The sequence below is a fragment of the Archocentrus centrarchus genome, unplaced genomic scaffold (genome assembly GCF_007364275.1).
Source record: "Archocentrus centrarchus isolate MPI-CPG fArcCen1 unplaced genomic scaffold, fArcCen1 scaffold_101_ctg1, whole genome shotgun sequence".
In the NCBI taxonomy this organism is placed as follows: Eukaryota; Metazoa; Chordata; class Actinopteri; order Cichliformes; family Cichlidae; genus Archocentrus; species Archocentrus centrarchus.
The window spans coordinates 99,124-125,441 of record NW_022060147.1 but is presented as its reverse complement, the minus strand read 5'-3'; the positions used below and the strand labels follow the sequence as shown (position 1 = coordinate 125,441).

Genomic DNA, 26,318 nt, shown 5'->3' with positions numbered 1-26,318 from the left:
AAAGCAAACAGTTTGACTGTCAGTGGCAACATTGCAGACAGCATTTGTACAAGAAGAAACCATCCAAATTAAAACTTACCCATGAAGATCTATGCACCGAGCTGTACTAAGGTGAGCATTAATACACTGTCCATACTGAAATAAATGAGTCATGGCACTCAAATAAGGTACTGGACATCACATATTCTCCCCATTTGTCCCTCAGTAGCTTGAACAGATATATACTATACAACAACAAAAACAACAACAACAACAACAACAGAATGCGGTGATTTCCATGTTGTTCAGCAAAACGCTGAGCAACATGGAAATTAGTTAGGCCTAATGTTATTGTGTGTTTTGAGTCAATCCTGAATACAGCCAAACTCAACAGTCTCTTTTCTGTTATAGTAGACTGCAAATAAGGCTTTATGAGCCTGAGAGATGAAAAACTTCCTTCACAGGATGCACTGCTCACAAGTAAAACAACTGGTATTTTACACAACCTAAACAACTCATAAAAAATATCCTGGTATGTGTCCAAAAACTGAGTGAACCAGTGTCTCTTTAAATGCTTCAATAAGTTCAACAGCCTTAGTATAGTCCACTGTTTTAGACAAGAGCATGTCTGATAAAATTTAGAGTCACTCAGAACCTTTATGAACAGAACAAGAGATCCAGCAAAATTAAAATAAATCTGAGCCAATATCCCTCTTGCTTCAACAGCTCTTTGTGGATGGTTCTCAGATGCAATCTCTTCAAGCACCTGCACCATTACAGGCAACCTGTCCATAATATTGCGACATGCTATGTGCCTACAGGCCCAACATGTGTCACTTAGCTGTTGGAGTTCCCTTGGTACACCATCGAACATCTCCTGCTGCACTTCTAGCCATTTGTTATGTACATTAGACCCAGATGCTATCCAGATATGAGATTTGTACCAGTCACTGTGGAAGCTTCTCCTGGCTCCTTCCTGGGGGGGTCTTATGGAAACTCTCTGGCATTGGCTGCACTGGCACCATGCACATGGACTTGGATATGGCTAGAAGAACGAGAGAAGGAAAGATTCAAACTGCATTACATCTAAACTAATTATACCATATAACAACTAGTTCCAAATTGATTCGGTTTTAATATCGTTGACTAGTTCTAACCATCAGACTGTGTTAACACACACTAACATTTTAGCCTGGGAGAGTATTTTTAGGTTCATTTGTTTAATTCTGAAATTTAACCTGAGCAATAAATGTAAAATATATGTGTACACAAAATATTAAAACTCTGTCCCCACCTCATCACACTTTTACACTTAAAAGTTCCCCAATTATTCATATTTAAGCAAACATGAATATTTTTCTGAAGAAGTCTAAGCAATGTCTCTTAAATACACCTTATAGCAAAATGTGAGTTTTGTCATTTGTTGTTCTTATATGTAACTTAATATACTATGCAGCAACAATTTCCCTACCATGTGAACCAGCTCGACTGGAGATTGTTGGTGACGGCTCAGGAGCTCTCCTTTCGCTCTGACTGTCTGAGCCCTGCACGTTATCTTGTCTCTTGCTTTCTCCCTCCTCATCTTGGTGATGCTCTCCCTTCTCCATATCTTCACCACTGTGGTGTTGTCCCACCTCCTCCTGTCACTGGTCGCCTTGGCCTTGTATTCTATCTCTGTCACGTTTCTGTTGCCCCTCTCTCTCTCTCTCTCTCTCTCTCTCTCCTTCCACCTCATCTTCACCTTTTACCTTGCTCAGTAGTTCAATTTCTATTTCTCTCGCCTTTCCCTCTGGGTGTGGGAATAAATCACAAGGAGCTGCTCAGGCTGTGGCATCAGTTGTCTTTAATTCTCCATCTGCATTTTCACAAAATGAGCACAGAGGTAAGGTGTCTCTGGTCAGCAAAACAAGCGCCCCTTCTCATGAGTGATCCTTGTTGCTCTGAGGATTACCCATAATGAAATAATAAAAACATTGGATATTACAGTGACCGTATAATAGATATTTTTCTCTTACAATCAATTCAGTGGAACTAACCTCTCAAAAAAATAAAGCAATTAATTATAATGTTCTGAAAATAAAAAACTAACATTTTATTTACTGGATGCCATTTTCTTGGATTTTATAAACTTAATTTTCTGAACAATGCAAAAATAAATGAACTCTGTTTATATATATAAGACTGTATATATAAAACTCAGTAAGGTTGAGTCCTAACCATCTGCTACAATGATAAAATGCTATTTGGTAAAACATACCTGTATTTCCACAAAATGAGCAAAGAGGTAAGGTGTCTCTGGTCAGCAAAACAAGCGCTCCTTCCACAAGGACTCCATAAGTACAATAACCTTTTTTTTTGTCAGACATTGCAGAGACATGCTACCTCATGAGTGATCCTCGCGGCTCTGAGGATTACCCATAATACCTTGCTCCTAAGGGTGAATGCAGTATAACCTTTGACCAGCAGATGGTGCATTTTAGCAGGATTTAACAGGAACCATTTTAACTATGTTACATATAGTTAGTGAAATAACATTCTTCAACCTGATTTTCTCAAAATCAGCATCGCAACTATACTACCACTACGCTTTCATTATCATTTCATTCTTGATAGATAGTTACTCAGTTTTTACCTCTTTCATTCCGTGTCTCCTTTCCTCGCGACTCCTGGCCCCCTGCCTTCGCTTCACAAATCAAACAAATCAGTCTCTTGCAGCTCTGACGCAATCTCGTGCTGCGTTCACTGCAGTCAGACATTGATGATTCACGCTCGTAAATGTCAAATTGGCCGTAATTTTTCTTTTAATTTGTTGCTGCTAACTGGGGTGGCAGCAGGGGTGGCAGGGGTTTCTTTTAGGGTGGCATTTGCCACCCTATGCCACCTCGGTAGATCCGCCCCTGGAAAGGACACACAAAAACTGGGAGACATGCTGTTCATTTGATGAGTTTATTAGAGATTTCCATCATGGAGTCATTGTGGGAACTAACTGGAGGGAAAAGAGCAAAGATCCACAAATCAAATCCAGAGTTTCTCCATGAAAAACAGAAAAATGTTAAAGACACAAATATACATTAATAGTCTTTAGTGACTATTCATCCACATCAATGTTTGTGTTGAAGACATCAGTGTTGGTCTCAGTGTGGTTAACAGCAGTCAGCAGTCCAATTAGAAAAAGCTCATTTCAAAACACTTCATGCAGTTCTTCTTACAAGGAATCATTGAGAACAGTTTCAAACATCAACTGATTGAATCATGAATGTGAAAACGTGTTTGTGAGTGAAAGAGACAGACATGTACAGACTGAACTCTCTGTTCAACAGTCAGAGTGTTTCTCTAACAGGAGGACGCTCTTTACACTCAGCTCAGCACAGACACACTGAGGAACCAAATGGACAGATTCCAAACCCAGGATAAAGAGGTTCAGTGAATGTGGTGTTGAAGGTGTAGAGGTGGCTCAGAGTGTCAGAGGAGACTCTGTAGAAGGACAGAGTGCCAGCAGGACAGTCCACATACACTGCTACTCTGCTGGAGACAGAGGAGAACGAGGGAGAGGAGGAGATGCAAGTTTCTCTGTTGTTGTGCCAGACAGAATCAGGAAGACCTTCAGAGCAGCAGAGACTCCAGGACTGGTCATTCTGTCCAAACCCGCTGTTTTTACTGCCTCCTTTCCTTCTGATTCTTCTGTAACTCACTGTAATCCAAACTCTCCCACTCCACTCGACCTCCCAGTAACAGCGACCAGTCAGACGATCTCTACACAGCAGCTGATAATAAACATCAAATCTGTCTGGATTATCAGGATATGACTGAACCTCCTCTACATGTGTCACCTTCCTGTTGTTGTCAGACAGTTTTAGGTATTTCTGTACTGTGTTTGTGTCGATTGTGAGTCGGCAGGAATCTGATGGAGAGAACAAACACAATCCAGCTGCAGTTATTGATCCATCATCTGTTCATTGATTGACACTTTGATGATGACTCCTGAGATCAGAGATGTAAATGAGTGATGTGACAGTTTGAAGATGGTTGAATGTGTGCTGCTTTGTTTTCATCAATCACATTAAAAACACACTTACACTTCCTCAGACCTGGACTCAACCATCGGACTCCAGCAGGCTCCGCCCTGAAAGGAGGAGGGGGGTCAGACCAGCACAGTCTCTTTCAGCATGCACACAAGGACATTACATCACTCTCACACACATACTATTAGACACTGATAAAGGAGCAGTCCAACATTTTCACACATACACTTAAATCCATATGTGGAGCAAGCTGCTGATGATTTGGACTGATCCTAGATCTTTCAGTACACTACTGTATTGAATGAAATATGACTGATTCAAACTATGACCTTGATAATCTTCATATTGCTCTACTGTTTAGCAGTAAAGGACACCTCCCTGCCTTTGTTCTCATTCATGACTTTTAATAGTTTCTTTTAACATCCAGAGATCTGCGTGATCTGTTTCATAATGTCTAACAATCCTTGTGCAGTTATGCAACAACAGTCACTACATATCTGACACACAAACTTCATCTCTCTGAATAACAACATTAGACATGTATATATAACTATATATATAACTATATAACTGCCTGAAGAGGTATACCAGAGAGATAGAAGCCAGGAAAATAAACCGGATGTTCTCCACCGAACCATCCAAGGTGTACTCTCAGTGGTAGGGGAACAATATGAGAACAGCACCCCCACCAAGGCTGGAGACGGAGCAATACTGGAAGAGCATATGGGAGAAGGATGCGTCACACAATACCAATGCTCAGTGGCTAGTGGATCTAAGAGCAGACCACAGCAACTTCGCAGAACAAGCCCCAGTAACCATCACAGTGGTAAGACATCCAAGAAAGAGTCTCACACATAAAGAGCTGGATAGCACCAGGCCCTGATATGACTCACACCTACTGGCTAAAGAAGCTAACTACACTCCATGAGTACCTGGCAGCACAAATGAATCAGCTGCTAGAGGCTAAGACACACCCAGAATGGCTGACTGAGGGCCTGATGGTCCTGATCCCCAAGGACCTCGAGAAGGTCCCAGTCCCATCCAACTACCAGCCGATAACCTGCCTCACTAAACATGGAAACTCCTGTCAGGCATCATAGCAGCAAAGATGAGTAGGCACGTGGCACAATACATGAGTAATACATGAGAAAGGGATAGGCAGAGAGACCAGGGGAGCAAAACACCAGCTACTAGTAGATAGAGCAGTCACTCGAGACTGTAAGACCTGACTGACCAATCTGTGCACCACCTGGATTGACTACAAGAAAGCCTATGACTCGATGCCGCACACATGATCCTGAACTGTATAAGATCAACAGGACCCAAAGAGCCTTCATCAAGAACTCAATCGGTATGTGGAGAACAACACTAAAGGCCAACTCCAAGTCCATTGCACAAGTCAACATCAAGTGTGGGATTTACCAAGGAGATGCCCTGTCCCCACTGCTGTTTTGCATAGGCCTGAATCCCCTCAGCCAGATCATCAGCAAGAATGGCTACGGACAAAGACTACGGAATGGAGCAAACATCAGCCACCTCCTGTACATGGATGACATCAAGCTGGATGCTAAGAGTGAATGAGATATTGACTGATTCACTGATCCACACCACCAGGATCTACAGCAACTATATCGGAATGTCATTCGGACTGGAGAAATGTAGTCGGACGGTAACTAAGAGAGGAAAAGTAGTCAGGACTGAGGGGATTACACTACCAGAAGGAAACATTGCAGACATTGAGGACAGCTACAAGTACCTTTGGATCCCACAGGCAAATGGGAACCATGAAGAGGCTGCTAGGAAAGCTGCAACCTCCAAGTACCTGCAGAGAGTAAGGCAAGTCCTGAAGAGTCAGCTGAATGGGAAGAACAAGATCTGGGCTATCAACACCTATGGCCTGCCAGTTGTCAGATACCCGGCTAGGATAATAAGCTGGCCAAAAGAAGGAAAAAGAAGCCATTGATGTTAAGACAAAATAGCTCCTTAACATGCATGGAGGGTTTCACCCGAAATCCAGCACCCTGAGACTGTATGCTTAGCGGAAAGGAAGTGGCCGAGGACTACTGAGTGTCAGAATCATTGTCTTAGATGAAACAATGAAGATCCATGAATACATCAGTAAGATGGCCACAAAGGATCATGTGCTTAGTGAGTACCTCAGGCAGCAGAAACCCGAGAAAGAAAAGGAGGAAGAACAGGAACCATCATGGAAGGACAGGCCTCTGCCACAGGTATTTAAACTCATCAGTACTGTAAAAATCTATGTGCCCCCTTCCTGGATATTTGTCAGATGTACATGTTTCAAATAATCAAACAAATTTTAATATTAGAAAAATATGCCCTTAGTAAATGCAAAATGCAATTTTTAAATGTTGAATTCATTTGTTAAGAGGTAAAAAACACTATCCAAGAACACTGAAAACTAACATGCTGTGTCTGTACACAAACCTTATGAAATGTTGCACTGAACAAATTAATGTTACATTCACAACTTAGTAACATCTTACCCATCTGAAGGAAAGGATGGAAACAAGTCCTTGGATCGAGAACTCATCACAGAATCACGACCAGAATCGATATCTGAACAGTTCCTGTGGATATGAGGACAAGAATGAGGCCACAAGCAACTTTAATCAGTTCTAACAGAGACAGAGAAAATCATTTTTAGTAATCTAAAGAAGCTTTTCTCTCTCCTCTGGTGGCACCTCTAAATAGGCCATTGAAATATTCATTTATAAGTACTTATAATAAAGCTGATTTCAATGATCAATACTGTATTTTGACAGTTTAGCAATGAAGCTTATATGTAAGTTCAATAAAGCACATCTGTAATCACTCATCTGTCTACTTTCCTGGATATTCAAGCTGCTACTCTATTCATTACATCACTTATGCATTCCAGTGCTGTCAGACTTAAATCTGCCATCATCACTCTGGCACAATCATCTTAAAATGGCAGACTGTTTATTAAAAATGGCTGTAATTCCTAAACAATTAATACAAAATATTTGGTCAGCCCCCATAATTAAAGCTGAAAGTCCACCTCAGTCACATCTGAAATCAAATCTGACATGCCTGTGGTGGTGTCCAGAGGCATAACCACAAAAAAATCTTTATATATATATATATGTCGAGACAAGAAAGCTCCTTAACATGCATGGAGGGTTTTACCCCATTCTACTCTTAAGTATCCGAGGAACCACAAGTAAGCCAGCAGTCTGAGAGCAAAGTGCTCTGTTGGTGTGATAATGTAGTGGTCCTGGGTCTCGGGTGTGGGAGTTCTTGCTTTTGGACTTTCAAATTCTGGTTTTGATTCTTAGTTAGATATCTGTGTTTCAGTTCCTGGTTTTAGTTATTTGTATTTGAACCCTGTTTCCCTTGTTAGCTTCCTTAGTCTTGTCAGGCAAATTTTGTTCAGTTGTGCTTCCTGGTGTGTCCTATTTTCCTGATTTTTGGGGTGTGTATATATTATCTCTGTTTTCTTCAGTTCTCTGTTGGATCATCTGCTTTGTGCTCTTCCTTCTCTTTGCTCTCCTGTCCATGACTATTTCTGTTCAAGTGAGCTTTGCAGTTTGCTCTGCTTGCTCCGTACAGTTTTTTCCCGTCTTCCAGCTAATAAAATTTGATGGTAAAGTTCAGGCATGTCCTGAGTCCTGCACTGGGGTCTTAAAACCTGCCTGCCACAATGTACATGACAGATATGTCACTATAAATTCCTTAAGACACGATGGGGCCTGATTATTCAAGCTCTTGTATGTAAGAAGAAGGACTTTAAATTCTATTTTGAATTTAACAGGGAGCCAATAAAGAGAAGCCAATATGGGAGAAATCTGCTCTCTCTTTCTAGTCCCTGTCAGTACTCTAGCTGCAGCATTTTGGATCAGCTGAAGACTTTTCAGGGAGCTTTTAGGACAGCCTCATATTAATGAACTATAATAATCCAGCCTAGAGGTAACAAATGCATGAATTAGCTTTTCAGCATCACTCTGATGTTTCTAATTTTAGAAATATGGTGTAAATGCAAAAAAGCAGTCCTACATGTTTGCTGAATATGTGCACTTAAGGACATATCCTGGTAAAAATGACTGGTCAAGATTCCTCACAGTGTTACACTGGAAGTAATGCCATCCAGAGTAAGGATCTGGTTAGACACTATGTTTCTAAGCTATATAGGGAAGAGAACAATAATTTAAGTTTTATTGGAATTTAGAAGCAGAAAATTAGAGATCATCCAGGCCTTTATGTCTTTCAGACATTCTTGCAGTTTAAATAATAAATCTCACCCTGCCTGCACTCTCTTCTTCACCGTCCAAAGCAGCAGACTTGTTGCTTTGGATGATTGACCACAGGTATTTAAACTCATCAGTACTGTGAAAATCTATGTGCCCCCTTCCTGGATATTTGTCAGATGTACATGTTTCAAATAATCAAACAAATTTTAATATTAGAAAAATATGCCCTTAGTAAATGCAAAATGCAATTTTAAATGTTGAATTCATTTGTTAAGAGGTAAAAAACACTATCCAAGAACACTGAAAACTAACATGCTGTGTCTGTACACAAACCTTATGAAATGTTGCACTGAACAAATTAATGTTACATTCACAACTTAGTAACATCTTACCCATCTGAAGGAAAGGATGGAAACAAGCCCTTGGATCGAGAACTCATCACAGAATCACGACCAGAATCGATATGTGAAAAGGTCCTGTGGATATGAGGACAAGAATGAGGCCACAAGCAACTTTAATCAGTTCTAACAGAGACAGAGAAAATCATTTTTAGTAATCTAAAGAAGCTTTTCTCTCTCCTCTGGTGGCACCTCTAAATAGGCCATTGAAATATTCATTTATAAGTACTTATAATAAAGCTGATTTCAATGATCAATACTGTATTTTGACAGTTTAGCAATGAAGCTTATATGTAAGTTCAATAAAGCACATCTGTAATCACTCATCTGTCTACTTTCCTGGATATTCAAGCTGCTACTCTATTCATTACATCACTTATGCATTCCAGTGCTGTCAGACTTAAATCTGCCATCATCACTCTGGCACAATCATTTTAAAATGGCAGACTGTTTATTAAAAATGGCTGTAATTCCTAAACAATTAATACAAAATATTTGGTCAGCCCCCATAATTAAAGCTGAAAGTCCACCTCAGTCACATCTGAAATCAAATCTGACATGTCTGTGGTGGTGTCCAGAGGCATAACCACAAAAAAAATCTTTATATATATATATATATATATATATATATATGTCGAGACAAGAAAGCTCCTTAACATGCATGGAGGGTTTTACCCCAATCCAGCGCCCTGAGACTGTACACAAAGCGGAAGGAAGGAGGCTGAGGACTACTGAGTGTCAGAACCGCTATCCTGGATGAAACAACAAAGATCCATGAGTACATCAGGAAGATGGCCACAAAGGATCATGTGCTTAGTGAGTACCTCAGGCATCAGAAACCCGAGAAAGAAGACGACGAAGAACAGGAACCGTCATGGAAGGGCAGGCCTCTGCACGGCATGTACCACCGGCAGATAGGATTTCTCTATGTCCACCACTTCTTCTATCAATGGCTGGAAAAAGCTGGACTGACAGACAGCACAGAGGCACTAATCACGGCAGCACAAGAGCAAGCTCTGAGTACAAGATCAGTAGAGGCTGGGGTCTACCACACCAGGCAAGACCCCAGGTGTAGGCTGTAGTGTTGTAGTACTTGAGATCGGTCTTGGTCTCGAGACCGCTTTTTGATGGTCTCGGTCTTGTCATGGACTCGACCGCATTTGGTCTCGGTCTTGTCATGGACTCGGACCTTGCGGACTCAGGATTTTATTTCAAGACCAGTCAAGACCACAGCTCTGGAAATATCACTAAATTGCCAGAATATTGTCCAGTTAATTTGTTAACATCTTTGCTTTTATTGGATGCAAATCGTACTAATTCAGATCCAACAAAGATTGCGCTCCTCTGCCTCTCAAAGGAGCGCACCTCGCAGACTCTGCCCCTATCGCTGCTATTATCGCCGCTTGCGCCTGCATCATTTCGCTGCAGTTTGCAATCTACCACAGAGCACGGACAGTTTCATTAACAATGTGCACGTTTGGTCGTGTGTGCACTTGATTTCGTGGGCTACAGAAATTAAAATGGCAATTAAATGACAACCGGGATGAACGCGAGAAGTAAGAGGGAAAATGAAGATCAAAGGAAAAAATTTCAGGCTTCCTATTCAACAAAAAAAAAAAAATCCCAGCATGAAAGGTAAATACCAACCTTCATGTATTTTGATACACAAACTGAAAATTTAATGCAAATTTTAGGGCTGCAACGATTCTTGGATTAACTCAACTTGATTATTAAAAATCCTCGACACAAATTTGTTGCTTCGATGTTTCCTTTCAACTCTACAACTCAGGTGTCTCCGTGTAAGCGGAGCATTGCATCCACGTTAGTTCTCAGTGGCTTCAACTAATTTCCGTCATTTGGGAAAAAAAAAAATTGACCCTTTAACATGAGTGGATCATTGCTTAGAGGATTTTCCACAGCTTCACTGCTCTGTGCTGTGAGTGTGCGTGTTTGAATGTGCACGCGTGTGTTGTGTAGAGGATGTCAGCTGTTATTTTTTCTTTATGTCAGCTGTAGCCACCAGAACAGATCTACAACCACAGTTTGCTAGCAGGGGCTGCCATTAGCACTGGCATTCTTTCCGTGCCCCCCCTCCACCCCCTTCAGTACCGAGAGGCTCCGTCAAAATATTTTTTATCTAAAAATAGAGCTGCAGTAGAAACGTAATTTGGAGGATGCTTGTGAATAAAAAGCACTGCAGCATTAAGCTCATTCTGCCCCCAGTTTTACAACAAAAACAACAGCAGCTGTTTTATGTGCTGTCAGACTGCAGGCACAGCAACTGCAAAGAGGCAGAAACCGTGAGCTCAGGTGGAGTGAAAGGAGCTCTTGTTCCTGTAATCACCTTAAAACCTTTACGGTGAAACAGCTGGAGGTCCTTCATCAACCACCTGATCAGCAGCATGAAGAAAAGAGAACTTTGTAGCTGCTCCATCCACCCTGTTTATTTCACACAGAGAAACATCTGCAGTACGGAAGTTAAATTATGCAGATGAACTGTTAAAAGGAAAACTTATTTCTTATCCAATTACTTGATTAATTGACAGAGTAACAAATTGAATATTTGATTACTAAAATAATTGATAGTTGCAGCCCTACTTGTATTCAGAATAGTCAAACATTAGTTTTCAGCACCAGTGGAGCTATGAGAGGCCTTCAAGAATAAAAAACTACAGTTCCTAGCAAGATGATGTCACTTCCTATTGTTGCATTAAAAATGTGATCATTTATGCTCACAACATGGTGGCTGATATTCGAATATAGGAAATGCTTTGAGCAGCTGATTGTTAAAAAATCTGGATTATGTTTTTGTTGTGTATTTTTTTTTTTTTATGTGATTTCTGCAAACACATTAGTGGAAGGAGCCGGCACTCTGGGACACATTAAATGCTTGATATATAAATGTAACTTTTCTGGATTATATACAAAATTTATCACTCTATCGATCTAATAAGGTCTGATTTAGAGTTCTGCATTGGTCCTTCATACATAACTGAAAGTCCTCTCTGAACCTAACCTGACATACACCTCGAGAAATGTAACTACACATCCACAAAGACTGTGATTACTGCCTAGGCTTCAGAGGTGGTTTCCAGTTACATCGTAGGCCCCGTCACTCAGTTAACAAGTGGAAGCGGCATTTAGTGCTTAGCATTAGCTTACTAATTAGTATTAGCGTTAGGGCTGGGCTGAAAAATATTCTTGCTTGAACCCTGTAGTTACCATGGCTACCAATGATGGCAGATAAGTAAGTTGTTTCTCCACCATTAGTACATTGAGCTAGTGGTGGGCAGATCAATTCTAATATCAGTAATATCAATACCAATTTTGATATTGGTATTGATCAATATCAGTGTAATGAGATCGATACTTTGGCTTCAGTTTCTCTCTTGTGTGCAGTGCTGCGGTTTCATCACAGATGCAGGCTGACTGTCTAAGAGTCGCTCCTGTCACAGCACAGAGCAGGCACACTTGCTCCTCCCCTCCCCACAGTGGTTTGTTATACTGTCATGTGACACATAACATATTTTACTTGGGGGGAAAAAAAGGAATTTGCTATGAAACATTTAAAGCAAAATTAAACTTAAATTTGTACAGCTTGTTTATTTAAGAAAAAATCAAGAAAATTAGTGAACGAAGGGACATTTTATTAAATTTATGTATTATACTTTCTGAACAATCTACCTGGAAAACAGTTTCCATTTGTTCTTGAGTGATGATTTGGTACACTTCTTTTAACAAAAATAATAAGTAAATAAATAAAAAAATCCAGACATCAATCTATGGGGAAATTTGTTTTGTTAATGTTCTATTGTTTCAGAACAATAACTTTTATTTTGATAAAGTATTTTCTACTTACATATAAACTTTGCCCAATTCTATCCTGGGTTTTAACTAATTAATGATCCAAAGGAAAAAAATCTCAAACCAGTTAAACTTCATGAAAATTCTTCATAATTATTAAAAAGTGTCTGTATCAGTATGGGCGATACTGGCCCTCTATTCACTTGGCATCACATCGATGCCAAATCTTGAAGTATCGCACACAACTACATTGAGCAGCACACACGAGGAGTGACTGACAGTGCTAAGACCCTCCTCCTGGCTCTGATTGGTTGTTCTTGACTGGGAGCAGTTCAGGGAAGAGGTGGAGGAACTCGATTTTTTCCACAGATTATCCATCTCATACTGTCCTGACATGGTGTCAGTTTTAACAAATATGTAAAAAACTGATTAAAAATTTTTTTTCATAAAGATACATACTGCAGCTTTAATCTGTATATGAGATAAACTTATAGCTTTAGTTTTTACTGTTGATGATTGTTTTGCCATTTTTACACATTTAGCTATGTGGTTTTGAAATAGCGTTCACATTTGTAAAGATTGTTGTTGGTTTAAAAACAATATAACTTTATGTATTGTTTATGAAAGGCAGAAAACAGTTAAGAGTATTGTGATAAACTGTCACGTCCCAGGCTATTTATTGGTTGTGTTTCTGTTTGTTTTCCTCTCTCTCTCTCTTTCTCTCTGGTGTGTGTTTTGGTGGGCACGACCCTCTGGAGTTGTGGGGAGGTCTCCACCCTCGTGGGCCGGCTTTCGGAGCAGCAATCTCCACACCTGTTGCCGCTCAGCTCATCCTCCTGCGTTACTTAAGCTGGCAGTAGGCTGTCATTTGTCGCTGGATCGTTGACTGTGAAACAGTTAGTTTCGGCTCCTTGATGTGCACAGCTCCTTGCGTTTACCCCGTAACTTACCTGTGTTTTCTTGTATTCAGATTTTGCCCGTCGAGCGGAGATCTCCTGGGAAGCTCACCACCGGATCCCTCTCCTCAGTGTCCACCTCTCTGCTTGTCCGCCATACCGCACCCGAAGCTCCTTTCTCCACCTTTGCCTCCGGAGTCTCTCGCCCCCCCGTTCCTGGCCTGCCTGCTCTGTGCTTTTGATTCACTGTAAATAAACCTTGCACTAAACCCGCCACCCTGCGTCTGCTTCAGTCTGTTACAATAGGAACTACTGTTTGTATAGGTGAAGCGCTCGGACAGTTTTAGGGGCCGGAAGCGTATGCAGCAGGGCATCCAGACCGAGCTGTATTGTTGTTTACACGCCTGAATTAATAAAGTTAAAGACCCTATGAGTTAAAGTGGACCGAGTTTGTGCTCTTTGAGGAATTACAAGAAAGAAACGAACAAGAATAAAACATGGTGGCAGCGGCGAGGACTTGGTCTGGATTACAGTAGCGTAGCACTACAGTGTGTGCCGTCTAGCGGTAGCGAGAGCTAACGAGGAGAGAGACCACTACAACACGTCATGGATGGCCTGAAGCCGCCCCGGACGCTATGCCTGGATTCCAGCAACATCGCAAAGACATGGAAGAGCTGGAGGGACGAGTTCCTGCTGTATGTGGATCTAACGCTGACAGATGCAGACGACACACAGAAGGTAAAGCTGTTCAGCTATCTAGTCGGTGACAGTGGCAGAGACCTTTTGGACACGCTGATGGGAGATACTGCTCATGATGCTTGGAAGCTAGAGGATATCATCAAGAAGTTTGATGATCATTGCAACCCCGGCGTGAATGAGACGGTTGAACGTTATCGTTTCTTTACTAGGAGTCAGGGGGCCAGCGAGAGCATTGACAGCTACGTTACTGAACTAAGACTGCTAGCAAAAACGTGCAACTTTGGGACATTAAGGGATTCGCTGATTCGGGACAGGATTGTGTGTGGAGGTAACAATACAAGCATGAGAGAACGCCTGCTTCGTGAAAAGAACCTCACACTGGACACATGTCTTCAACTGTGCAGAGCGGCCGAACTGTCCAAGGAGAATGTGAAAGCAATCACCAGCGCAATTGCAGAAGAGGTGCATGCTGTACAAGGAGCACAGTACCAGAGTACAGACAGCAACACAGTGCAGTGTAAATTCTGTGGGAAAACGCACGAGAAGAGGAAAGAAAAATGTCCTGCATTTGGGAAAAAGTGTGCTAAGTGTGGCACAAAGAACCATTTTGCAGCTAAATGCAAAGCAAAAATGGACCGGACAAGACACAAACATGTGAGTAACATAAAGACAGAAAGTGTGAGCGATGAATACGAGGATATCGCCAGTGTCACCTCAACAGAGATGGAGAAGGTGGACACTGAGGAGACAAGATGTGGTGAGGACAAGGGAATAAAAGAAAGAAAAGAGACAGGTACAGTTAAAAAAGACTCCCAGCTTCTGTACGCAGGCATGCTGCTAGGGAAAAACACAGTACAATTTCAAATAGACTGTGGAGCTAGCTGCAACATTATCCCAATCAACCTGCTAAATCCAGACGTTGAGTTGGAACATACCAAAAGTGTGCTAGTCATGTACAACAAAAGCAAACTGAGACCTATAGGGAAGTGTAAAGTTAAGATAAGAAACCCAAGAAACAATAAACTGTACCGACTGGAGTTCCAAGTGGTGGATACAGATGGTGTAATGCCTTTGATTGGTAGGAAAGCCAGTGAGGCAATGAAGCTGATTAAAGTGCACTATGAAAACATCATGGCAATTGATAGCATAGTCACAACGGCAAAAAAGCCTGCAATAGAACCCTGGACGGTGGAGCAGATTAAAGTGAGATACGCTGATGTATTCACTGGAGATGGGTGTTTAGAGGGAAAATATAAAATGGAGATAGACAGTACAGTAAAGCCAGTACAGCTACCAAAGAGACGTGTACCAGTGGCTTTAATGAAACCGCTTAAAGAAGAATTACAAAACCTACAACAGAGAGGGATAATCACACCTGTGGAATGCAGTACAGAATGGATCAGTGCCATGGTGGTTGTCCAAAAACAAAATGGCAAGCCTAGAGTGTGTATCGATCCCAAACCTTTGAACAAAGCGCTAAGGCGTAGTCACTTTCCACTGCCAACTATTGAGGACATTCTACCAGACCTGTCGAAAGCTAAAGTGTTCACAGTGTGCGACGTCAAGAGTGGATTTTGGCATGTACAGCTGGAGGAGGAGTCCAGCTATGTGACGACGTTTGCCACTCCATTTGGTCGGTATAGATGGCTGAGGATGCCAATGGGGATAAGTACAGCCCCAGAAATCTTTCAGAGAAAACTGATGCAAGCACTAGACAATATGCCTGGACTGTACATCATAGCGGATGACATTCTGATCACAGGGCAGGGAGAGACGGAAGAGGAGGCAGAGCAAGATCACGACAGAAAATTGAAGCAGTTTTTGGACAGATGCAGAGAAAAGAATATAAAACTGAATGCAGACAAGTTCAGATTGAAGCAGAAGGAGACTACATACATCGGACACCGCCTGACTGCTGAGGGCCTCAAACCAGACCCAGAAAAGGTGCGTGCTGTTGAGCAGATGCCAGCGCCGACAGATGTGAAAGCAGTGCAAAGACTGATAGGTATGGCTAATTACTTAACCAAGTTTTGCCCTCACCTGTCAGATCACTGTAAAGTGTTAAGAGACTTGACACACAAGGATAGTGAGTGGACGTGGAATGCAGAACAAGAGGAGGCGTTCCTTAATCTAAAAAAGACAATAACAAATGCCCCTGTGTTAAAGTACTATAACCCAGAAGAAGAGCTGACATTGCAGAGTGACGCATCAGACACAGGATTAGGTGCAGCACTGATGCAAATGGGCAAGCCAGTTGCTTTTGCTAGTAGAGCACTAACAAAAACAGAACAAGGATATGCACAGATAGAAAAGGAGTTTCTGGCAATGGTCTTTGGCCTGGAGAAATTTCATCAGTACACATATGGCCACAAAGTGACTGTTCAGAGCGATCACAAGCCATTAGAAACCATAGTGCGAAAACCATTGCTGAGTGCTCCCAAAAGGCTGCAGGGTATGATGCTGCGCATACAGAAATATGATACAGAAGTCTTGTATGTGCCAGGAAGGGATTTAGTGCTAGCAGACACCCTTAGCAGAGCCTATCCTCTGGAGGACGTACCTGTGGAGGCTGAGCTAGAAACAGTTAACATGGTACAACATCTACCGATCTCAGCAGACAGACTACAGGAGATAAAGACAGCCACAGAACAGGATAAAACACTGCAGCTTCTCATCAACACAATGACATGGGGATGGCCAAAGAACAAGCTGCATGTGCCAAGTGAAATCAGGCCTTATTTTTCATTCCAAGAGGAACTCAGTCACCAGCGTGGGATAGTCTTCAGAGGGGAGCGTGCAGTTATACCAGATGCCATGAGAACCGAAATCACCAGCCGTATACATGCATCGCACCTGGGTGTCGAAGGATGTCTTAGAAGGGCAAGAGAGTGCGTTTACTGGCTAGGCATGAATGAGCAGATTAAACAGTACATAGCGAAGTGTGACATTTGCCGGTCCATGGATGACAAACAGCAAAAGGAAACACTAATACCACACGAAGTGCCAAACAGGCCATGGGCTAAGGTGGGCACAGACCTGTTTATGTTTGACAACAGGGATTACCTCATCACAGTGGATTATTTCTCAAATTTCTGGGAAATAGATTACTTGGCCGACACAAAATCAACCACGGTGATAAAGAAACTTAAGGCTCATTTCGCCCGTCAAGGTATACCAGATATAGTGATTTCAGACAATGGCCCACAATATGTGTCACAAGAATTCAAAAAGTTTAGCCAACTGTGGGGATTTCAACATAAGACCTCATCTCCAGGTTATCCCCAGAGCAACGGCAAAGCAGAATCAGCTGTTAAGACAGCAAAACGACTTCTGCACAAAGCCAAAGCCGCAGGACAGGACCCCTATCTTTCCTTGCTGGACCACCGTAACACACCGTCGCTGGGCCTGAACACCAGTCCAGCACAAAGACTGCTCAGTCGGCGCACCAAAACATTGCTACCAATGAAAAGTAGCTTGCTGAAACCAAGGGTTGTTCAAGTTCAACAGGAACTGATGAACAGGCAAACACATCCAAGCACCTACTACAACCGCTCAGCCAAGGATCTGCCTGTGCTTAAAAGTGGGGACTCAGTGAGGATACAGCCGTTCCCACCACAGACCGTCTGGAGATGCGGCAAGGTGCTGTCGCGGATCGATGAAAGGTCCTATGAGATACAACTGCAATCTGGGAGTGTCATCAGGAGAAACCGCAGACACCTCAGACTGGTTCCGGAAAGGGCAGTCAGGGACCCCGTTGATGTGGACATCAACTTCCCAATTCAGGCAGAGGTTACAGGACAGGGTCAGGCAGGGTCTGTCCATCCTCCGCACAGGGTTTTAGACCACACACCAAAGGACACTGGTAGCGGAGAGACCACTGTCACAACCAGAGCAGGTCGCACAGTCAAGATGCCACAACACTATAAGGACTATGTCCTGTCACACAGATAAATTACTCAGTGTTGCTCATGGCCTTTGGGGGGTTTACATCAAAATGGGGAAAATGACAATAAGTGTTCAAAACAGAAAAAGGACAATGGAATATGTTTATGTTAATAATTACCTGTTATAAAGAAATGCACTCTGAACTGAAAAAAAAAAAAAAACTGTACTGTATATGTTGAAATGGGGATGAGCTATGTTCAGGCTCGGAATGATGCGAGTCATGTGACAGTCAATGTTTTGTTTTGAATTTTTTCAGAGGTCACTAAAGATGAATAGTTTGTTTTCAGAGGTACTAGTCAGATGTTGAAATTAAGGGGAAGCTGTAATTCTGAAAAGAAAAGGGATGTTACAATAGGAACTACTGTTTGTATAGGTGAAGCGCTCGGACAGTTTTAGGGGCCGGAAGCGTATGCAGCAGGGCATCCAGACCGAGCTGTATTGTTGTTTACACGCCTGAATTAATAAAGTTAAAGACCCTATGAGTTAAAGTGGACCGAGTTTGTGCTCTTTGAGGAATTACAAGAAAGAAACGAACAAGAATAAAACACAGTCCTCAGTATCAAACCGTGACATAAACTATGAATAATTGTTTTACATTCTGTGATAAATGATGGAAGTCACCCAGAAGTATTAAATAAAGATGGTTACATTTATTTGAACTGTGAGTATTTAATATCAGGGTGATTTTATGGGAATGTGGATCTTTCAGATCAATTTGAGAAGTGATTTTTATAATTTTTCATATTATATTATGTCATATAGCATCAGGCACTGGTCTTGGTCTTGTCTCGGTCTCGATACCCTCTGGTCTTGGTCTTGTCTCGGTCTCGCCCTCCCTCGGTCTTGGTCTTGTCTCGGTCTCGGGTTAGGCGGTCTTGACTACAACACTAGTAGGCTGTGCAGAGATGCCCCTGAGACAATCCAGCACATAACGGCAGTGTGCAAGATGCTAGCAGGCAGGGCATACATGGAATGCCGTAACCAAGTGGCCGGCATAGTATACAGGAACATCTGTGCCGAGTATGACCTGGAAGTCCCGAGATCAAAATGGGACACACCCCCAAGGGTGGTTAAGAAAAACAGAGCTAAGATCCTGTGGGACTTCCAGATGCAGACAGACAAATTTATGATGGCTAAACAACTGGACATCGTAGTGATGGACAGACAAAGGAAGAAGGAGAGGTTGCAATACCAAGTGACGGGAAAACCAAGAAGAAGAAACACGAGAAGCTCGACAAATACCAAGGCCTCAGAGAGGAGCTGGAAAGGATGTGGAAGATGAAGGTAACAGTGGTCCCCGTGGTAATCGGAACACTCGGGGCAGTGACCCCCAAACTGGGAGAGTGGCTCCAGCAGATTCCTGGAACAACATCCGAGATCTTTGTCCAGAAGAGCACAATGCTGAGAACAGCTGAGATACTGCGCAGGACCCTCAAGCTCCCAGGCCTTTGGTAGAGGACCCGAGCTTGGAGGGAAAAATAGACTGCCAATATGGGCAAGCTGGGATTTCCATATATACTTATATACTGTACATAATACATATATACATATATTCATAAACTGTTTATACACACACACACACACTCGCACACACGCGCACACACACACACACACACACAACTGTTTGTAAGGCTTCTCAAAACCTGTGTTCAAAGTTAATATTCAGTTCAATTCAATCTTATTTATATAGCACCAAACCACAACAATCATGCCACAGCTGCCTAGGTCTTTAGCAGCATAACTAAGGGATGATTCTGGGTCACCTGATCCAGCCCTAACTATAAGCTTGATCATAAAGGAAAGTTTTAAGCCTAATCTTAAAAATAGAGAGGGTGTCTGTCTCCTGAATCCAAGCTGGGAGCTGGTTCCACAGAAGAGGGGCCTGAAAGCTGAAGGCTCTGCCTCCCATTCTACTCTTAAGTATCCGAGGAACCACAAGTAAGCCAGCAGTCTGAGAGCAAAGTGCTCTATTGGTGTGATAATGTAGTGGTCCTGGGTCTCGGGTGTGGGAGTTCTTGCTTTTGGACTTTCAAATTCTGGTTTTGATTCTTAGTTAGATAACTGTGTTTCAGTTCCTGGTTTTAGTTATTTGTATTTGAACCCTGTTTCCCTTGTTAGCTTCCTTAGTCTTGTCAGGCAAATTTTGTTCAGTTGTGCTTCCTGGTGTGTCCTATTTTCCTGATTTTTGGGGTGTGTATATATTATCTCTGTTTTCTTCAGTTCTCTGTTGGATCATCTGCTTTGTGCTCTTCCTTCTCTTTGCTCTCCTGTCCATGACTATTTCTGTTCAAGTGAGCTTTGCAGTTTGCTCTGCTTGCTCCGTACAGTTTTTTTCCCGTCTTCCAGCTAATAAAATTTGATGGTAAAGTTCAGGCATGTCCTGAGTCCTGCACTGGGGTCTTAAAACCTGCCTGCCACAATGTACATGACAGATATGTCACTATAAATTCCTTAAGACACGATGGGGCCTGATTATTCAAGCTCTTGTATGTAAGAAGAAGGACTTTAAATTCTATTTTGAATTTAACAGGGAGCCAATAAAGAGAAGCCAATATGGGAGAAATCTGCTCTCTCTTTCTAGTCCCTGTCAGTACTCTAGCTGCAGCATTTTGGATCAGCTGAAGACTTTTCAGGGAGCTTTTAGGACAGCCTCATATTAATGAACTATAATAATCCAGCCTAGAGGTAACAAATGCATGAATTAGCTTTTCAGCCTCACTCTGATGTTTCTAATTTTAGAAATATGGTGTAAATGCAAAAAAGCAGTCCTACATGTTTGCTGAATATGTGCACTTAAGGACATATCCTGGTAAAAATGACTGGTCAAGATTCCTCACAGTGTTACACTGGAAGTAATGCCATCCAGAGTAAGGATCTGGTTAGACACTATGTTTCTAAGCTATATAGGGAAGAGAACAATAATTTAAGTTTTATTGGAATTTAGAAGCAGAAAATTAGAGATCATCCAGGCCTTTATGTCTTTCAGACATTCTTGCAGTTTAAATAATAAATCTCACCCTGCCTGCACTCTCTTCTTCACCGTCCAAAGCAGCAGACTTGTTGCTTTGGATGATTGACCACAGGTATTTAAACTCATCAGTACTGTGAAAATCTATGTGCCCCCTTCCTGGATATTTGTCAGATGTACATGTTTCAAATAATCAAACAAATTTTAATATTAGAAAAATATGCCCTTAGTAAATGCAAAATGCAATTTTTAAATGTTGAATTCATTTGTTAAGAGGTAAAAAACACTATCCAAGAACACTGAAAACTAACATGCTGTGTCTGTACACAAACCTTATGAAATGTTGCACTGAACAAATTAATGTTACATTCACAACTTAGTAACATCTTACCCATCTGAAGGAAAGGATGGAAACAAGTCCTTGGATCGAGAACTCATCACAGAATCACGACCAGAATCGATATCTGAAAAAATCCTGTGGATATGAGGACAAGAATGAGGCCACAAGCAACTTTAATCAGTTCTAACAGAGACAGAGAAAATCATTTTTAGTAATCTAAAGAAGCTTTTCTCTCTCCTCTGGTGGCACCTCTAAATAGGCCATTGAAATATTCATTTATAAGTACTTATAATAAAGCTGATTTCAATGATCAATACTGTATTTTGACAGTTTAGCAATGAAGCTTATATGTAAGTTCAATAAAGCACATCTGTAATCACTCATCTGTCTACTTTCCTGGATATTCAAGCTGCTACTCTATTCATTACATCACTTATGCATTCCAGTGCTGTCAGACTTAAATCTGCCATCATCACTCTGGCACAATCATCTTAAAATGGCAGACTGTTTATTAAAAATGGCTGTAATTCCTAAACAATTAATACAAAATATTTGGTCAGCCCCCATAATTAAAGCTGAAAGTCCACCTCAGTCACATCTGAAATCAAATCTGACATGCCTGTGGTGGTGTCCAGAGGCATAACCACAAAAAAATCTTTATATATATATATATATATATATATATATATATATATATATATATATATATATATATATATATATGTCGAGACAAGAAAGCTCCTTAACATGCATGGAGGGTTTTACCCCAATCCAGCGCCCTGAGACTGTACACAAAGCGGAAGGAAGGAGGCTGAGGACTACTGAGTGTCAGAACCGCTATCCTGGATGAAACAACAAAGATCCATGAGTACATCAGGAAGATGGCCACAAAGGATCATGTGCTTAGTGAGTACCTCAGGCATCAGAAACCCGAGAAAGAAGACGACGAAGAACAGGAACCGTCATGGAAGGGCAGGCCTCTGCACGGCATGTACCACCGGCAGATAGAAGAAGTGGTGGACATAGAGAAATCCTATCAATGGCTGGAAAAAGCTGGACTGACAGACAGCACAGAGGCACTAATCACGGCAGCACAAGAGCAAGCTCTGAGTACAAGATCAGTAGAGGCTGGGGTCTACCACACCAGGCAAGACCCCAGGTGTAGGCTGTAGTGTTGTAGTACTTGAGATCGGTCTTGGTCTCGAGACCGCTTTTTGATGGTCTCGGTCTTGTCATGGACTCGACCGCATTTGGTCTCGGTCTTGTCATGGACTCGGACCTTGCGGACTCAGGATTTTATTTCAAGACCAGTCAAGACCACAGCTCTGGAAATATCACTAAATTGCCAGAATATTGTCCAGTTAATTTGTTAACATCTTTGCTTTTATTGGATGCAAATCGTACTAATTCAGATCCAACAAAGATTGCGCTCCTCTGCCTCTCAAAGGAGCGCACCTCGCAGACTCTGCCCCTATCGCTGCTATTATCGCCGCTTGCGCCTGCATCATTTCGCTGCAGTTTGCAATCTACCACAGAGCACGGACAGTTTCATTAACAATGTGCACGTTTGGTCGTGTGTGCACTTGATTTCGTGGGCTACAGAAATTAAAATGGCAATTAAATGACAACCGGGATGAACGCGAGAAGTAAGAGGGAAAATGAAGATCAAAGGAAAAAATTTCAGGCTTCCTATTCAACAAAAAAAAAAATCCCAGCATGAAAGGTAAATACCAACCTTCATGTATTTTGATACACAAACTGAAAATTTAATGCAAATTTTAGGGCTGCAACGATTCTTGGATTAACTCAACTTGATTATTAAAAATCCTCGACACAAATTTGTTGCTTCGATGTTTCCTTTCAACTCTACAACTCAGGTGTCTCCGTGTAAGCGGAGCATTTCATCCACGTTAGTTCTCAGTGGCTTCAACTAATTTCCGTCATTTGGGAAAAAAAAAAATTGACCCTTTAACATGAGTGGATCATTGCTTAGAGGATTTTCCACAGCTTCACTGCTCTGTGCTGTGAGTGTGCGTGTTTGAATGTGCACGCGTGTGTTGTGTAGAGGATGTCAGCTGTTATTTTTTCTTTATGTCAGCTGTAGCCACCAGAACAGATCTACAACCACAGTTTGCTAGCAGGGGCTGCCATTAGCACTGGCATTCTTTCCGTGCCCCCCCTCCACCCCCTTCAGTACCGAGAGGCTCCGTCAAAATATTTTTTATCTAAAAATAGAGCTGCAGTAGAAACGTAATTTGGAGGATGCTTGTGAATAAAAAGCACTGCAGCATTAAGCTCATTCTGCCCCCAGTTTTACAACAAAAACACAACAGCAGCTGTTTTATGTGCTGTCAGACTGCAGGCACAGCAACTGCAAAGAGGCAGAAACCGTGAGCTCAGGTGGAGTGAAAGGAGCTCTTGTTCCTGTAATCACCTTAAAACCTTTACGGTGAAACAGCTGGAGGTCCTTCATCAACCACCTGATCAGCAGCATGAAGAAAAGAGAACTTTGTAGCTGCTCCATCCACCCTGTTTATTTCACACAGAGAAACATCTGCAGTACGGAAGTTAAATTATGCAGATGAACTGTTAAAAGGAAAACTTATTTCTTATCCAATTACTTGATTAATTGACAGAGTAACAAATTGAATATTTGATTACTAAAATAATTGATAGTTGCAGCCCTACTTGTATTCAGAATAGTCAAACATTAGTTTTCAGCACCAGTGGAGCTATGAGAGGCCTTCAAGAATAAAAAACTACAGTTCCTAGCAAGATGATGTCACTTCCTATTGTTGCATTAAAAATGTGATCATTTATGCTCACAACATGGTGGCTGATATTCGAATATAGGAAATGCTTTGAGCAGCTGATTGTTAAAAAATCTGGATTATGTTTTTGTTGTGTATTTTTTTTTTTTATGTGATTTCTGCAAACACATTAGTGGAAGGAGACGGCACTCTGGGACACATTAAATGCTTGATATATAAATGTAACTTTTCTGGATTATATGCAAAATTTATCACTCTATCGATCTAATAAGGTCTGATTTAGAGTTCTGCATTGGTCCTTCATACATAACTGAAAGTCCTCTCTGAACCTAACCTGACATACACCTCGAGAAATGTAACTACACATCCACAAAGACTGTGATTACTGCCTAGGCTTCAGAGGTGGTTTCCAGTTACATCGTAGGCCCCGTCACTCAGTTAACAAGTGGAAGCGGCATTTAGTGCTTAGCATTAGCTTACTAATTAGTATTAGCGTTAGGGCTGGGCTGAAAAATATTTCTTGCTTGAACCCTGTAGTTACCATGGCTACCAATGATGGCAGATAAGTAAGTTGTTTCTCCACCATTAGTACATTGAGCTAGTGGTGGGCAGATCAATTCTAATATCAGTAATATCAATACCAATTTTGATATTGGTATTGATCAATATCAGTGTAATGAGATCGATACTTTGGCTTCAGTTTCTCTCTTGTGTGCAGTGCTGCGGTTTCATCACAGATGCAGGCTGACTGTCTAAGTGTCGCTCCTGTCACAGCACAGAGCAGGCACACTTTGCTCCTCCCCTCCCCACAGTGGTTTGTTATACTGTCATGTGACACAAAACATATTTTACTTGGGGGGAAAAAAGGAATTTGCTATGAAACATTTAAAGCAAAATTAAACTTAAATTTGTACAGCTTGTTTATTTAAGAAAAAAATCAAGAAAATTAGTGAACGAAGGGACATTTTTATTAAATTTATGTATTATACTTTCTGAACAATCTACCTGGAAAACAGTTTCCATTTGTTCTTGAGTGATGATTTGGTACACTTCTTTTAACAAAAATAATAAGTAAATAAATAAAAAAAATCCAGACATCAATCTATGGGGAAATTTGTTTTGTTAATGTTCTATTGTTTCAGAACAATAACTTTTATTTTGATAAAGTATTTTCTACTTACATATAAACTTTGCCCAATTCTATCCTGGGTTTTAACTAATTAATGATCCAAAGGAAAAAAACCTCAAACCAGTTAAACTTCATGAAAATTCTTCATAATTATTAAAAAGTGTCTGTATCAGTATGGGCGATACTGGCCCTCTATTCACTTGGCATCACATCGATGCCAAATCTTGAAGTATCGCACACAACTACATTGAGCAGCACACACGAGGAGTGACTGACAGTGCTAAGACCCTCCTCCTGGCTCTGATTGGTTGTTCTTGACTGGGAGCAATTCAGGGAAGCGGTGGAGGAACTCGATTTTTTCCACAGATTATCCATCTCATACTGTCCTGACATGGTGTCAGTTTTAACAAATATGTAAAAAACTGATTAAAAATTTTTTTTCATAAAAGATACATACTGCAGCTTTAATCTGTATATGAGATAAACTTATAGCTTTAGTTTTTACTGTTGATGATTGTTTTGCCATTTTTACACATTTAGCTATGTGGTTTTGAAATAGCGTTCACATTTGTAAAGATTGTTGTTGGTTTAAAAACAATATAACTTTATGTATTGTTTATGAAAGGCAGAAAACAGTTAAGAGTATTGTGATAAACTGTCACGTCCCAGGCTATTTATTGGTTGTGTTTCTGTTTGTTTTCCTCTCTCTCTCTCTTTCTCTCTGGTGTGTGTTTTGGTGGGCACGACCCTCTGGAGTTGTGGGGAGGTCTCCACCCTCGTGGGCCGGCGGGCGGAGCAGCAATCTCCACACCTGTTGCCGCTCAGCTCATCCTCCTGCGTTACTTAAGCTGGCAGTAGGCTGTCATTTGTCGCTGGATCGTTGACTGTGAAACAGTTAGTTTCGGCTCCTTGATGTGCACAGCTCCTTGCGTTTACCCCGTAACTTACCTGTGTTTTCTTGTATTCAGATTTTGCCCGTCGAGCGGAGATCTCCTGGGAAGCTCACCACCGGATCCCTCTCCTCAGTGTCCACCTCTCTGCTTGGCCGCCATACCGCACCCGAAGCTCCTTTCTCCACCTTTGCCTCCGGAGTCTCTCGCCCCCAACCCCCCCCCCCGTTCCTGGCCTGCCTGCT

At 41.6% G+C, this 26,318-nt stretch overlaps 2 protein-coding genes across 2 annotated transcripts in view; one reads left to right on the top strand and one right to left on the bottom strand.

Annotated features, from left to right (window-relative positions):
* Positions 1–2,912: 2,912 nt before the first annotated feature.
* The window catches only part of LOC115775288 (uncharacterized), a 106,299-nt gene continuing 82,893 nt past the window's right edge, over positions 2,913–26,318 (bottom strand). The window contains exons 6-10 of the mRNA XM_030722845.1: positions 21,335–21,418; positions 8,626–8,709; positions 6,509–6,592; positions 4,056–4,102; positions 2,913–2,965 (exon numbers count right to left, since the gene is read on the bottom strand). Of these exons, the coding sequence (XP_030578705.1) occupies positions 2,913–2,965; positions 4,056–4,102; positions 6,509–6,592; positions 8,626–8,709; positions 21,335–21,418 (352 nt within the window). The remainder of the gene's footprint in view (positions 2,966–4,055; positions 4,103–6,508; positions 6,593–8,625; positions 8,710–21,334; positions 21,419–26,318) is intronic.
* On the top strand, positions 13,642–18,499 carry LOC115775287 (uncharacterized protein K02A2.6-like). Its single transcript, XM_030722843.1, has 2 exons — positions 13,642–18,233; positions 18,265–18,499. Exon 1 carries the CDS (start codon positions 13,938–13,940, stop codon positions 17,979–17,981), a length of 4,044 nt encoding a protein of 1,347 aa, XP_030578703.1. The 5' UTR covers positions 13,642–13,937; the 3' UTR covers positions 17,982–18,233; positions 18,265–18,499.